At 41.0% G+C, this 14,586-nt stretch overlaps 1 protein-coding gene across 1 annotated transcript; it reads left to right on the top strand.

Annotated features, from left to right (window-relative positions):
* Nucleotides 1-80: 80 nt before the first annotated feature.
* ZWINT (ZW10 interacting kinetochore protein) lies at nucleotides 81-11,339 on the top strand. The gene is made up of 9 exons (XM_046654135.1): nucleotides 81-194; nucleotides 1,106-1,196; nucleotides 1,363-1,486; nucleotides 1,636-1,802; nucleotides 1,946-2,002; nucleotides 2,382-2,524; nucleotides 2,605-2,782; nucleotides 2,873-2,995; nucleotides 11,083-11,339. The coding sequence occupies exons 1-8, from the start codon at nucleotides 154-156 to the stop codon at nucleotides 2,948-2,950; spliced, it is 879 nt and encodes a 292-aa protein (XP_046510091.1). The 5' UTR covers nucleotides 81-153; the 3' UTR covers nucleotides 2,951-2,995; nucleotides 11,083-11,339.
* Nucleotides 11,340-14,586: the final 3,247 nt, after the last annotated feature.

The raw sequence follows: 14,586 nt of genomic DNA on the forward strand, positions 1-14,586 counted from the left end.
AATATGCACTTACCAATGAGAGCGCATGATCTGCCTTGATTCCCGCCCACTGACCGAGCAGCCAATCATCTGCCCCGGCGCGCAATCCGTGATGGATCCAAAGAGGACGGAGGGTTTGCGGTAGGGGAACGCTGAAGCGCGGCGCAGGGGAGGATGGAGGTGGCGGAGACCAAGGCGGAGGCTGCTGCGTTAGAGTAAGTGTCTGTCACCAGGGGACAGCCGGACAGCCGGGGGCGGGCTGGGGCGGACCCTGCGGGCCCCCACGTACAATCGACGACCCTCTAGACCCCGTACAGCTGTTGGAATTCGACTGGGCCGTGAAGTGATCCTGACCCCAGTCCCTCAGGCTTAGGTTCCTGAGGTGACGGTTGCTTCTCCCCCGGAGGACGGCCGGTGAGGGACTGTCCGTGGCTCTTACCTACACACACGCCCCAGGGGTGTGGCCTGAAAGGCGACGGTTCAATCTGTCGCCCCTGCACATCTTTTTGCGGACCGCCCTATCCTAACAGGAGACTTTGCACCCCAGGAGACGTCCTGGAGGGGCCATTTCATTTCTGTCTCCCCAGTTCCAACACACACTCTCCCGGTGTGTTATTTGATCCTCATCCCGGCCTCCTGGTGGACCGCTTCAGCCCCTAAAGAACTCAGCTTAGACCGAGGCTTCCAGCGCGCTGTCCTGAGCGCCTTCTCAACATTCTGAGACCCTGGTCCACGGCTAGTGTTCTCTGCTTGGAGCGCTTCCCACTGCTCATCAGAGTTCTGCCCTTATTCTTCCTTTTCCCTGTATATTTCCCTCACTGCCTTCAGATCTTGACTCAAATGGTTTCTCTGCAAAGACGCTCCCTATTTAAAATGCACTCCCTTCCGCGCGCACTCCTTATTCCCCTTGCTGTGCTTATTCTTTCTCATGCCACTCATTAGCTCCATATATCCTCCATACACAGACCATTGCTGGTCCCAGGTGGCCCTTCAGTGTGTGGATACTGGTCAGGGCAAGACTCTCGGCATTAATACACACACCCACATGGGTGCATATGCACACAAGTTCTCCAGAACTAGCCCCCCAGGAGTCTGCCGTTTCCCTCCTTTCCTTTTGCCACTTAAGGACCCTGGCAGAGGTGGCAGATATCCTGGAGCCAAGAGGCCTGCAGGAGGAGGCAGAAGTGCCTGCCCAGATCCTGGCCGAGTTTGTGACGGTATGTGCAAGATGGGAGCCAGTCTGTCAGAAGCCAGGGACTGCGCCTGGGTCCTTCTACTGAGATACTGGGCAGCATTGATGGTGAGCAGACTGGAAGGTAGCCTTGTTGGCCTATAGTACAAGGAGGTAAGAATGTTCCCTGCCTCTACCCTCCCTCTAAACAGGACTCCCGAAAGAAAGACAAGCTGCTCTGTAGCCAGCTTCAGGTGGTAGACTTCCTGCAGAACTTCTTGGCTCAGGAGGACACTGCCCAGGGCCTGGACCCCTTGGCTTCTGAAGACACGAGCCGTGAGTAGGAGGGGTGGAATAGGGGCTGCCCTGAGGAGGAAGGAACTGGGATGTCAGTCAGGTCAGCTCTTTGGCTGATGGCAAGACTCAGTGCTGCAGGCAGGTGGGCTGACTTCACTGATGCCTTCATTCTTGGTGGCTCGTCTCAGGGCAGAAGGCAATTGCAGCCAAAGAGCAATGGAAGGAGCTGAAGGCCACCTACCAAGAGCATGTGGAAGCCATCACAAGTGCCCTGACTCAGGTCCTGCCCAAGGTGGAGGAGGCCCAAAGGAAGCGGGCACAGCTCCAGGAGGCCCTTGAACAACTCCAGGCCAAGGTGAACCCAGGGTGTGGGAAGGGAATGGCAGGCAGAGGGGAGGAGGGAAAGTATGAGCATGCTGGCTTAGACCCACTGGCTGCCTCCCAGAATCCAACTAGAAAAATCCGCTCCTCTCCTTGTCCCCCTTTCTTTACCTGCAGAAGCAAGTGGCCGCGGAGAAACTCAGAGTAGCGCAGAAGCAGTGGCAGCTGCAACAGGTAGGTCCATCCTCGGAAAACTTCTATTCCCACCACCATGCCATTGCATGGGCTAAGTCCTCTGCCTGGAAAATCTTTATCTCGTTTCTTCCTGTGAGGCATTATAGTATAGGAACTAACTTTGGCTTGAATTTCAGCACCAGCACTTACCACTGCATGACCTTGGGTGCTCACTTGTCTGTGCTTCTATTTCTTCATCTGTGAAATAGGGAAAATATTAGCATCTACTCTATCAAGTTGTTAAGATGATTACGTAATTAGTACAAGGGCTTAAAATAATGCCTGGCAGATAGTAAACTAAATGTTATCATCATCTTTGTTATCATCATCTAAGACCTCAGCATCTCAGGTACCATGTCTACATTCTCACTCCTGGTAGGAGAAGCATCTGCAGCATCTGGCAGAGGTTTCTGCAGAGGTGAGAGAGCGTCAGACAGGAATGAAACAGGAGCTCGAGCGGCTGTATCAGGAACTTGGAACCCTGAAGCAGGAGGCAGGGCAGGAGCGAGAAAAGCTGCAGAGGTGAGGCTGGGAGCATAGGCTGCAGACCTGGGATGGTCCAGCCGAGATTCCCTCCCTTCACACCCACTTCCTCCTTCCAGGCACCAGACCTTCCTCCAGCTGCTCTACACCCTGCAGGGTAAGCTGCTACTCCCTGAGGCAGAGGCAGAGCTACCACAAGAGCAGGATCTTCTTGAACCTAAGTCCCAGCAGGTGACCCAGTCCCGGGAGCTCAACACTGGGGACACCATGGAGAGAGTCGGGGATGTGTTGTCCAAGGTGAATGAGAGATGGGACAGATGGGCAGGGAGGTGGAGAGAAAAGCCAAGAGATAGACCTTACTCACTGCCCATACCATGTCTCCCCAAGGCCAGTGGCCCACCACCTATTGCAGATGCAAGCTTGCCACAGCTTTCTGAGAGACAGCAGCATGGGGAAGGATCCTAGATCAGGTCAGACTCCAACTCAGGCCCTGACGTCCCTGGACTGCAGGTATGGAAGGAGGGAGGGCCTCTGGTCTACCTGTCTCTGTATCTGAGCTCTGCTGCTCATGGAGAGGGTGGGTGGTGGGAAGGAGTAAGGAGTTTATCTTATGATTGAAGCTTAGCACCTCATGCCCATGCCAAGCGTGTCCTGGGTAACCCCTCTCTTCCTCTTCCCCACCCTCCCTGGCCCTACCCTCATTGTAGGATGAAGTGTGAATTCCTGAATACAGCCTGATTTTGACCACAACCCAGGTTGGGGCAGGCTCTGGATTCTGTTGATTAAACGTGATGGGGCTGTCTCAGTTGCTTCTTTGTCTGTTCATCTCCATGTATTGGTAGGAAGAGCCATACCATTCTCAAAGGCCAAGAACATGACAGGTGCTAGGACTGGTATGAACAAAGAGGGTGCAGATGGGGAGGGGACCCTGGCTTGGGGCCTCAGGGGTTGCTTGCCCAAATCGTTATGATGCAGACATACTGAGCTTAATTCAAGGAAGAGGAGAATGCTTTATGCAGGTGGTTAGATTTGGGAAGATGATTTTAATCACTCATCCAAATGTTTATTGAATCCCTGCTTCGTACCAGGCCCCTTGCTATGTACTGGAGCTACAGCAGTGGGCTTGTCTGATCAGTCCCTGGCCATGTGGAACATGGAACATAATGAGCATAAACAAGTCAATAAGATGCTTTCAGAGTATAGTACAACAGGGTAGCAAACTAAAAGAGTAATATGATAAAGAGCAACAGCAAGAGAATATAGAGACCCCTGTCTGTCTGTATTGACCTGTGTCTATGTGAGGTAGCATTTCTGTGTGTGTCTGTATGTTTCTCTGTTTGTTGCTTTCCATCTCGGTTCTTCTGTGTGTCTGTTCTTGGGGGTGTGGGCAGTGAGGGGCACTACTGTGTGTGAGAGGGGGATTGCATCCCTGATTGGGAGTGTGGAAACTGCTGTCTAAGAGAGGAGAGAGAGATCAGTGACAACTCTCAGAGTGGAGAACCCATTTTCCATATGAGAAGACGACCTTCATGTTTGAGAAAGATCTAAACATCCATTTGAGAGACACTGAGGCCCTTTGTTTTTGGTGAGAGAGTGTTTCAAGGAACGTTAGTCCCTGTTCCGTCTCAGAATGGGATGCCCTCTCTCAGGTTGAGATTGAGATCCCTGTGCATGCTATGTTTGCTCTACTTTTCTGAGGTGTCCGTAGTTTTCTCTCACATTGTTCAAAGTGTGTTGGGCCCACTTTTTAGTTTTGAAATAGGACAGATATCAGAGGTCTTTGAGGGCCTGCATCATGACTGAAAGAGGGCTTCAGTGAGGATTGAGGATACTTCACTAGAGGGCACACAAATACCCAGAAAGGCTTCCTCAGTCTACCCATCCCACCGTGTCCCCCGTGGTCTCTGCTGTGGCCTTCTAGCAACCCAGCTATCCAGGCTTATCCTTCCCTCTCTTCCTGCTGGGTGAGCTTCCCTACCCCTGATTTCTTTTCTAGTCTCAGATACTCTAAAATTTTTGCAACACAAAGGAGAGAGTAAGAATGTATATATCCAGGGGCCATCCTGGTGATGTAGTGGTTAAGTTCCTGCGCTCCGCTTCGGCAGCCCGGGGTTCACCAGTGGGGATCTGGGTACAGGCCTGGCACCACTCATCAAGCCATGCTGAGGTGGCGTCTTACATAGGAGAACTAGAAGGACCTACAACTAGAATATGCAACTATGTACTGGTGCTTTGGGGAGGAAAACAAAAAATAGAATATATATATCCATCCTGGGCAAGGAGTGTGTCTATTAAGGGACACTGGGGAATGGGTTGGAATGGTGTGGAGTTTCCCTGTCTTTGCAGACATGGTGGCTGACAGAAAGTCAGCAGGGAAGGGAAGACACTCACATGGAGCCCAACAGGCTGGAGATAAAGATAACATCCTGACATAAGTCCAAGCGGCAGGGCAGAGGGAGGAGATTGGGCAAATGTACAGTAATCAAACTTAGAGGTCTGCAAAACTGCTGGGAAGCAGATTTCTTTCAAGGAGTGTGGAATGAGTCAGTCCACCCTGAGGTCAAATGGAAGGGGAGACTTCTGTATCTGTCATATTCAAATCCCCAAAATTGCCCAGTATGGCTGGAGCCTCGAGTTATCCAGAAGTTTCTTGACTGACAAGCTCAAGAATTGGGACTTGTTTTCAGATCAGCTTTCAGCTATTCTCAGCCCCCTCTTAGGCACCCCTACAGACTATCTTGTTCACTGATAGTTGCAGGAGGTAGATGTGTGCAGGGAGGGAACCTCCCTCTGGGAAAATGTGGTCTCTTGCACAGAGATGTGGAGACTTAGGAGTCCACAGTGACTTCTGAAAAGGCCCGGCTTCTGCCAAAGATTTTCTCTTCCTCTTTTCGATCCAAAGGAGGGACAGACACAGAAACCAGTGGGGAGGGATGGGGACTTCACTTGATTGTTAGCACAATCAAGAGAGTGTTACTCTACCTTGACCAGAAAGGGTCTTCTTGATAAAATGAAGATTATGCTTGCTCCATTAAGCTAATAGGAAAACTTGCTTTCTCTATTCTCTGTAAGAATAATATTTCACAAAATATTTCACATTTTCTAGGTATTGTCATTTTTCTAGGAATTTTTGATTTCTGATTTTTTAAGTTTATTGATATGAAGTTGTCATATCTTTTTTTATCCTTTAAAATCATATGTTTTTTATCCTTTATCCTGTTTTAGGATTGCCTAATGTCATATTCCTGAAATTTTCTTTGTGCCTTATATAATATTTTTCCTTGATCCATCTTTTCAGATGTTCATTCATTTTCAAATATTCAAAGATTGGCTTTTGTGATCCGCTATTGTATGTTTGTTCTGGTTCATTGATTTGTAGTCTTATCTTGATCATTTCCTACCTTCTGTTTTTAGATGGAGAAGATGTACTTCTTTTGTACACTCTTTATTTTTATCACGTTAAACTTGTGTATTTGGATCTTTGTTTTCTCAAATAAACTTTTAAAGCTATAAATTTCTTCTGGCTTCCTCTAAGTATTTTCACAATCATTCAATTCATAGAATTTTCTGTTTTCCGTTATAATTATTTCTTTGATTCATGAGTTCTTTAGAAAAATAATTTTGAAATTTTCTACTGTATGTTTCTGGGAGGATAATCTAAGTTTATTCCAATTTGGTCAGAAATGTCATCTATACAATAAAAGCTTTGAAATTTGGTAAGGGATTTTTTTTAATGTTTCATGTGGATTTGAAAAGAATGTCTGCTTTGGAACTGTTCTGTGTAATGTTTTCTATATGTCTGTTAGATTATGATGTTATTTTTTTCAGTTTCTATCTTCTATATACTTAATTTTTTGTTTTCTGAATATCATCTGAGAGAGGTGCGTTCCAGTCTCCAAATATGATAGTGGATTTATTTCTCTTAATAATTCTGTTGAATTTTGCTTTACATGCTCTGTGGCTATTTTATTAACTTCCTTACGAGTTTACACTTACTATATCTTTCCTCTAAACTGAACTTTTACTATTATGTAGTGGGTTTCTTCATTTTTGTGCTAGTGTTTTTCAGTCTTGAAGTCTGATAGTTTTAATGTAACTTTGCCAACTATCTTTTGTTTCTCCTTTGCCTGATTTGTCTTTCCTACAGTCTTTTGAGTTTCGACCTTTGTTTATCCTTGTTTATCACTTGCATACCACATTTAAAGGGCTGTTTTTGGAAATGCAGTTTCATAATCTTTAAGATTTTGTATTTTTTATTCCCTCTCCCTTGTTTTTTAGTTTATTCCTTTCTTGCCTTTTGGTTTTATTTATTTTTACTTCTTTCTTTCCAATTTGGATGCCTTTTATTTTTTTGTCTTACCTATTGCTCTAGCTAGGACTTCCAATACCATACTGAATAAGGGTAGTAAGAGTGGGCATCCTTATTTTGTTCCTGATCTTAGAGGAAAAGCTTTCAGTTTTTCTCTGTTGAGTATAATGTTAGCTATGCATTTGTTACATATGGCCTTTATTATGTTGAGGTATGTTTCTTTTACACCGAGTCTCTTGAGGGTTTTTATCATGAAAAGGTGTTGTATTTTCTGCATCTATTGCAATGATCATGTGATTTTTAATCTTTTGTTGTTGGCATGTAATTGTTCATAGTAGTCTCTTAGGATCCTATGTATTCCTGTAATATCAGTTGTAATGTCTCCTCTTTTATTTCTAATTTTATTTATTTGAGTCTTCTTTTTTTCCTAGTCTAGCTAAAGTTTTGTCAATTTGGTTTAACTTTTTGAGAAAACAGCTTTGTTTCATTGATTTTTTTTCCCCATTGTTTTTCTAGTCTTTATTGCATTTATTGCTGCTATGATCATTATTATTTCCTTCCTTCTGCTAAGTTTCGGCTGAATTTGTTTTTCTCTAGTTCCTTTAGGTGTAAAGTTAGGTTGTTTATTTGAGATCTTTCTAATTTCTTAATATATGCATTTATTGCTGTGAACTTTCCACTCAGATGTGCTTTTGCGGGAATTGATATGGTATATTTCCATTTTCCTTTGTTTCAAGATAGTTTTTGATTTCCCTTTTGATTTCTTATTTGACTCAATGGTTGTTCAAAAGCATCTTGTTTACTTTCCACATATTTGTAGATTCTCCTGCTTTCCTCTTGTTGATTTCTAGTTTCATACCATTGTGGTCAGAAAAGATAGTTGATACGATTTCAGTCTTCTTAAATTTGTCAAGGCTTGTTTTGAGTTCTATCATATGATCTATCCTATAGACTGTTCCATGTGTGCTTGAAATGAATATGTATTCTGCTGCTGTTGGATGAAATGTTCCACATATGTTGTTAAGTCCTTTGGTCTAAAGTATGGTTCGGTGCCTATGTTTCTTTATCCATTTTATGTCTGGATGATCTAACCATTGCTGACAGTGGGGTATTGAAGCACCCTACTATTTTTGTACTATTGTCTATTTCTCCCTTCAGGTCTGTTGGCATTTGCTTAATATGTTTAGGTGCTCCAATGTGGAGTGCATATGTATTTATGACTATTATATCTTCTTGATTTATTGACCCCTTTATTATTATGTAATGATCTTCTTTGACTCTTGTTAACATTTTTGGCTTGAAGTCTATTTTGTCTGATATAAGGATCCTGGCTTTCTTTTGATTTACACGGGCATGGAGTATTTTCTTCCATCCCTTCACTTTGGTCTTATGTGTGTCTTTAGAGCAGAAATGATTCTCCTATAGGCAGCATATAGTTGGATCTTGTTTTTTTTATCCATCCAACCACTTTATGCCTTTGATTGAAGAATTCAATCCATTAACATTTAGAGTGATTATTGAGATGTAAGGACTTACTACTGCCATCTTACTGTTTATTTTCTGGTTGTTTTGTGTCTCTATTGTTATTTTTTCCCTCTGTTTCTGGCTACCTTTGTAAATTGGTGGTTTTCGTTGGCAGTATGCTCAATGTTCCCTTTCTTTAATATTTTGTGAATCTATTCTAGATTTTTGCTTTGTGGTTACCATAAGGCTTACATAAAACATCTTGTAGATAAAATAGTTAATTTTATGCTGAAAGCAACTTATCTTTGTTCCCCTATAAAGGCTTTACCGTTTCACTCCTCCTCTTTTATGTTTTTTTTTTTTTGAGGTATAATTGACATATAACATATTAGTTTCAGGTGTATGACATGATTCAACATTTGTGTATATTGCAAAACGATCACCGCAATAAGTCTAGTTGGCTCATCTAGTCTCAATCACCATACATAGTTACAAATTTTTTTTTCTCTTGTGATGAGGGCTTTTAAGATCTACTCTCAGCAACTGTAAAATGTGCAATACAGTATTGTTAACTATATTTTGTGTTTTTATGTTTTGTTTCTTTTTTTTTTTTGAGGAAGATTAGTCCTGAGCTAATATCTGGCACCAATCCTCCTCTTTTTGCTGAGGAAGACTGGCCCTGAGCTAACATCCATGCCTGTCTTCCTCTACTTTATATGTGGCACGTCTGCCACAGCATAGCTTGACAAGCAGTGTGTAGGTCCACACCCAGGATCCAAACTGGCAAACCCTGGGCCGCTGAAGCAGAGTGTGTGAACTTAACTGCTGTGCCACTGGGCTGGCCCCTACATTTTTATGTTTTTAATGTCACAGTTTACCTCTTTTTATGCTGTGAATTTGTTAACAAATTACAGTAGCTATAGTTATTTTTAATACTCTTTTCCTTTAACCTTTATAATATAGTTAAATGGTTAAAATACCATTCTAATATAGAGTCACAGTTTTCTAATTCTGACTATTTTCCCTGTACCAGAGGGTTCTGTACTTTTATATGTTTTTGTGTCACTTATTAGCATCTTTTCATTTCAGCTTGAAGACGTTCTTTCAGTATTTCTTGCAAAGCAGGTCTAATGGTGGTAAACTCTCTTAGCTTTTGTTTGCCTGGGAAAGCCTTTATTTTTCATTTATATGTGAAGGATAGCTTTGCCAGATAAAATATTCTTGGCTGGCAGTTTTTAATCCTTCAACACTTCGAATATGTCATTCCACTCTCTCCTGCCCTCTAGAGTTTTTGCAGAGAAATCGGCTGATAGCCTAATGGGGGTTCCTTTGTAGGTTACTTTCTTTTTTTCCCTGGCTGCATTTAAGATTCTTTCTTTATCACTGCTTTTTGACAGTTTCATTATAATGTGTCTTGGAAAAGGTCTTTTGCGTTGAGATAATAGGATGTTCTAAGAGCCTTGTAGACTTGCATGTCCAATTCCTTCCCCAGATTTGGGCAGTGCTCAGCTATAATTTCTTTAAATAAACTCTTTGCCTTCTTCTCCCTCTGGTACACCAATTATTCTTATATATGCCTTTCTAGTTGAAACCAATAGGTCTTGTAGGGTTTCTTCACTATTTTAAAATCTTAGTTCTCTCACCTGTTCTAACTGAATTATATCTATATTCCTATTTTCCAAGTCAGTTATTTTTTCTTCTCTCTGGTCTGTTCTGTTACAGATGTTTTCTATTGCATTCTTCATCTCATTCATTGAATTATTCAGTTCTCTTTTATAATTTCAGTCTCTTTGGTAAAGAACTCCTGTTCCTTAATTTTAATTCCTCAGTTCATTGAATTGCCTTTCTAAGTCTTCTTGTAGATCACTGAATTTCTTCATAACAGCTATTTTGAATTGTCAGTTAGACCTCAGTATTCCATGCCTTTGGGTTCAGTTGCTGGAATTATCATTTTCTTTTTTTATGTCATATTTCCTTCATTTTTTGTAGTGTTTGAGGATATGCAATTCTACTTTCACATTTGAAGTAGCAGTCCCCTTCTTTAACTAAGGTTTTATGTTTACTTTGGATCTTACAATTCAAGAGACTAGCTATTAGAAATGTCTTTTTTATTCCGGTTGGTGGCACTAGAGCTGAACTTTGTGGTTTCTCCTACAGGAGCTGGATTTTGAGGACTCCCTCAAGAGTGGCACAAGAGTTGGCAGCAGAGTAGAGGGAGGTGTGGGCTTAGCATCTCGGGTATGGGGATGCTCATGGGTCCAGTGGGGAGATCCTCGAGCAGGGTACACCCAGAGGTCTGTGGGCAAGTCTCCTATTGAAGTCCTGAAGCAGGCAGGAAGAAACATGTTCCTTCAGTTCACTTTAATATTTTGATCTGCCTCCTTTCCTTTCCTCTCCCTCCCCCAAGTCATGGAAGTCCTTCCTCAGAAATCCAGGTGTTGCTGGAGAGAAACAAGTCTCCTGCTGCAACCCACACAACTGATGCTGACATCACTCTTGTAATAATTGTTGGAATTATTTTGGCCTTTGCATTACACTTTATAAATCTCCAGAAACTTGCTTCCCAATAATTAGGATGTAATTTAAAGGAAATATCTTTGTTAAATGACTTTTCCATAGAGTAGTATTTTCTATTAGATGTTATAATATTTAATTTTAGTTTGGAAACTTAGATTATACAGCTGTTTGATATATTTTGGTTTTTCTAGCTAAGTATCTCTAGTGTCAAATATTTTTTAAAACGTGCATTTACATATATTCTAAACTGTGAAGTCAGGCATCATTCTCTCATTATAATTTAATTTATTTTGTGTTATTTTTTAAGGAATCATTTATTTCAATCATGAAGACACCTGGAAACTACGGGAAACTCATCTCACTTTGTTGTAGTACTGATTGCTATCAAAGGTTTGCAGTTTTTTACCTGAGTGTCCTGTTTATTTGTGAAGAAGCTAAATGACAGCCTGGTTCATTTTTGAATTTTGTACGAGGAGTAGAGTTCACATGTAGTGCTAACTTAGAATTCAAGAGATATTTTCTTCTTGGATGTTTGTCTTATTTTGACAATATTAAAGTTTTGTTATGAACAGTGTATTTGTTTTGTTTAATCTCAGTTGAAGTCTATCAAATATTTCCTTTATGGTTGAGTATATAAAATTATGTATAATATAAAATATAGAGAAATTGAAAATCTAGTGTCTTCCTCTAGACATCACTGTCCTCACAGAAGTATGTCTGCTTGGCAGAAATTTGCATAAAGAATTTCCATCCTTGTAACAAATCCTCCACAGATTTCCATAAAGTTTCATATTTTAGTCCTTGGCCCTTGATTTACAACTCTTCTAACCCCCTGAGGCATTTTCTATTAACATATAATATCTTTCTTTCATTGACCAACTCTCTCGATGAATTTACTCTTCTTGTGCCATTGAATAAGAAATCATACTCCTAGTATTGCTCTTACTTTGTTAAGCAATGGTTGCTTGCTTCTTTAATGATGGTTTTTACTGATCAGCCCATATCTAACAAAACAAAGAGAAAACTGAACTTACTAATTCTCTTTAGTTTTTTCACCTATGTTATCCTAAGTATATCTGGCATGAGAATAGCCTTGTGAAGGCAATCAGACACTCTGTGAACATTGCATTTCCCTTCAAGAAATGGTCTTTCAAAAATCCACTTGAAATTCATAGATTAAGCGAATGAAGGCCTGAGAGAAGCAATTTCACCACTTATGGTACAATCATAACAAATAATTCAAGTATCCTTTGATCACAAGCATCTTTGAATATCTATGGCAATGGGTTTTCTAATTTGAGTTTAAATGAAAGATTGATGCAATATTATGGGGTATCAAATTCTAATTGGCTTTGATCCCTACAGGTGTAAATGGTTCTGTATAAGAGTTATCACTAATGACCATTCTCAGCTCCCACTCACATAACCGACATTGGTAGTTAATCCTGGCTCTTTGCTAATGGCCATAAATGTGATGGACCACTTCTCCCCACCCCTCCTCCCACATTACCCCATTCAGCCACTACTGATTGATAGATGTTTGGCATATAAGATAAGGTATTTTTGCTCTACCAACCACAATATGTTTAAATGAACATGGCATAAATATGCTACAGAGATATGTGAAGTAGGAAGCTAACTCTACATGAGGTGGAATAGATCCAGGAAGTGTTATGGAAATAATGGGATGTGAAACAGGCTTTTGTAAAAGGTATGTTTTGTCAAGGAATTTTAGAGTAAAGTATATTTTAGGCAAAATTGAGAAAAAATACAGATATAGGATAATATAACAATCTATCAAGGAACAGCAAAGCAGTAATGTGGCTGAAGGAAGGATGTACTGTATGTGGATATGTGACTGGGAGAGAATTGTGATTAGACTGCAGAGACAGTTGGACAAATTGTGCTAAATTATGTCCTAAGAGGTTTGAAGGGTAGAGACAAAATCAAATAGATGTTGAAACTTCAGTTGAACTTGTATTCATTTGTCTTAATACAGGCATACCTCGATTTATTGCACTTTGTTTTATTGTGCTTCACAGATGTTGCAGTTTTTATAAGACCCTCCACCAACAAAAATATTACAACTCACTAAAGGCTCAGATGATGGTTAGCATTTTTAGCAATAAAGGTTTTTTCTTTTTGAGGAAGATTAGCCCTGAGTTAACATCTGCCGCCAATCCTCCACTTTTTGGCTGAGGAAGATCGGCCCTGAGTTAGCATCTGTGCCCATCTTCCTCTACTTTATATGTCTGATGCCTGCCACATAGTTTGATAAGCGGTGTTAGGTCCACGCCCAGGATCTGAACTGGCGAACCCTGGGCCTTTGAAGCGGAACATGTGAACTTAACCGCTGTGCCACTGGGCTGGTCCCAGCAATAAAATATCTTTTAATTAAGATACGTATGTTCTTTTTTTTTTTTTTTAAAGATTTTATTTTTTCCTTTTTCTCCCCAAAGCCCCCCAGTACATAGTTGTATATTCTTCGTTGTGGGTCCTTCTAGTTGTAGCATGTGGGACGCTGCCTCAGCGTGGTTTGATGAGCAGTGCCATGTCCGTGCCCAGGATTCGAACCAACGAAACACTGGGCCGCCTGCAGCGGAGCGCACAGACTTAACCACTCGGCCACGGGGCCAGCCCCCGTATGTTCTTTTTTTAAGACACAATGCTACTACATATTTAATATACTACAGTATAGTGTAAACATAACTTATATATGTTCTGGGAAACGAAAAAATTTGTGTGACTGACTTTATTGTGATATTTGCTTTATTGTGGTATTCAGAAACCATACCTGCACTCTCTTGGAGGTTTGCCTGTATTTATTTTGTCACCTACCTGATTGTTTTTTCAGGGAAAATAGCAGACTTTTGTCTGTTCAAAGTTTTTAAACTGAGATTAGTAATCAATTCATAGGTATTGAACATCACTATGCTTTTAGGCATTAATTAAATAGTATTGTTACCATTTATAGACTAAATAACTGAGGATCAGGTGCTTTGCCTAAAAAAAAAATGCCAGCAATAGCTATGATATTAAAATTTGGTGCTGTTATGCTCAAAGTTTCTTTCCACATGTCATAGTTGCCACATGCAAAAAAGATTACTTTTTTTTAAAGGCACTCTAATAATCCAAACATCTTATCTGGGAAGATGGTCCTGCTGATTCTTGTAGTTCTTAAAATTTAATGTGCAATATGGTCACATGGAAGTGTTTTTCAAAATGTCAATTTCAGTCATCTCCCTGGGAGATTGTAATTCCCAATTCCTGGCTTAGATTTGCAAATTTAACAAACATCTCAAATGATTATGATGCAGTGAATTTAGGGACCATTTTGTGAGAAGCACTACACTATTTCCCATTAAGACTTTAGCATATATTATATTATCAATTTGTGAGGTAGTCCTTAAGACTATGGAACAACAGACATATCCATTTTGAAAAGGATTGGAGATCCAGAAAGGAATTTACAGTACTGGTATAGTAGGAAGAGTTGGGTGTGAAATAATGATGGGAACACTGTGTTCTTGCAGAAGTCTGAAGTCAGTGAAGAGGTGCAGCCTGAGGCAGTAAGATAGTGCTGAAAGAGTAGTAAGAGAGTGAAAGCAAACTTCTGCTTTAGAGGGTTTGATAAAGTAATAATTTAAACTCGTACATGTACCTACACCACACACATGCACACACACAGAAGCCGGGAAAGCAGACAAAACTGGATAAGATAAGTATACAAATCTTGTTTTGTTCTCATGGAAAATACACTCAAGAAATAAAAATTCTTTTCTATGAAGAGATAAATTGCCCAAATTACTCA

The sequence above is a fragment of the Equus quagga genome, chromosome 2 (genome assembly GCF_021613505.1).
Source record: "Equus quagga isolate Etosha38 chromosome 2, UCLA_HA_Equagga_1.0, whole genome shotgun sequence".
NCBI lineage: Eukaryota > Metazoa > Chordata > Mammalia > Perissodactyla > Equidae > Equus > Equus quagga.

What these genes read in the sequence shown, in the direction of transcription:
- ZWINT (XM_046654135.1), top strand. Translation starts at nt 154, where the DNA reads ATGGAGGTGGCGGAGACCAAGGCGGAGGCTGCTGCGTTAGA. An exon ending in GGCTTCTGAAGACACGAGCC is followed by an intron (nt 1,487 to 1,635) that starts GTGAGTAGGAGG and finishes GGCTCGTCTCAG; the next exon opens with GGCAGAAGGCAATTGCAGCC. An exon ending in AGCAGTGGCAGCTGCAACAG is followed by an intron (nt 2,003 to 2,381) that starts GTAGGTCCATCC and finishes CACTCCTGGTAG; the next exon opens with GAGAAGCATCTGCAGCATCT.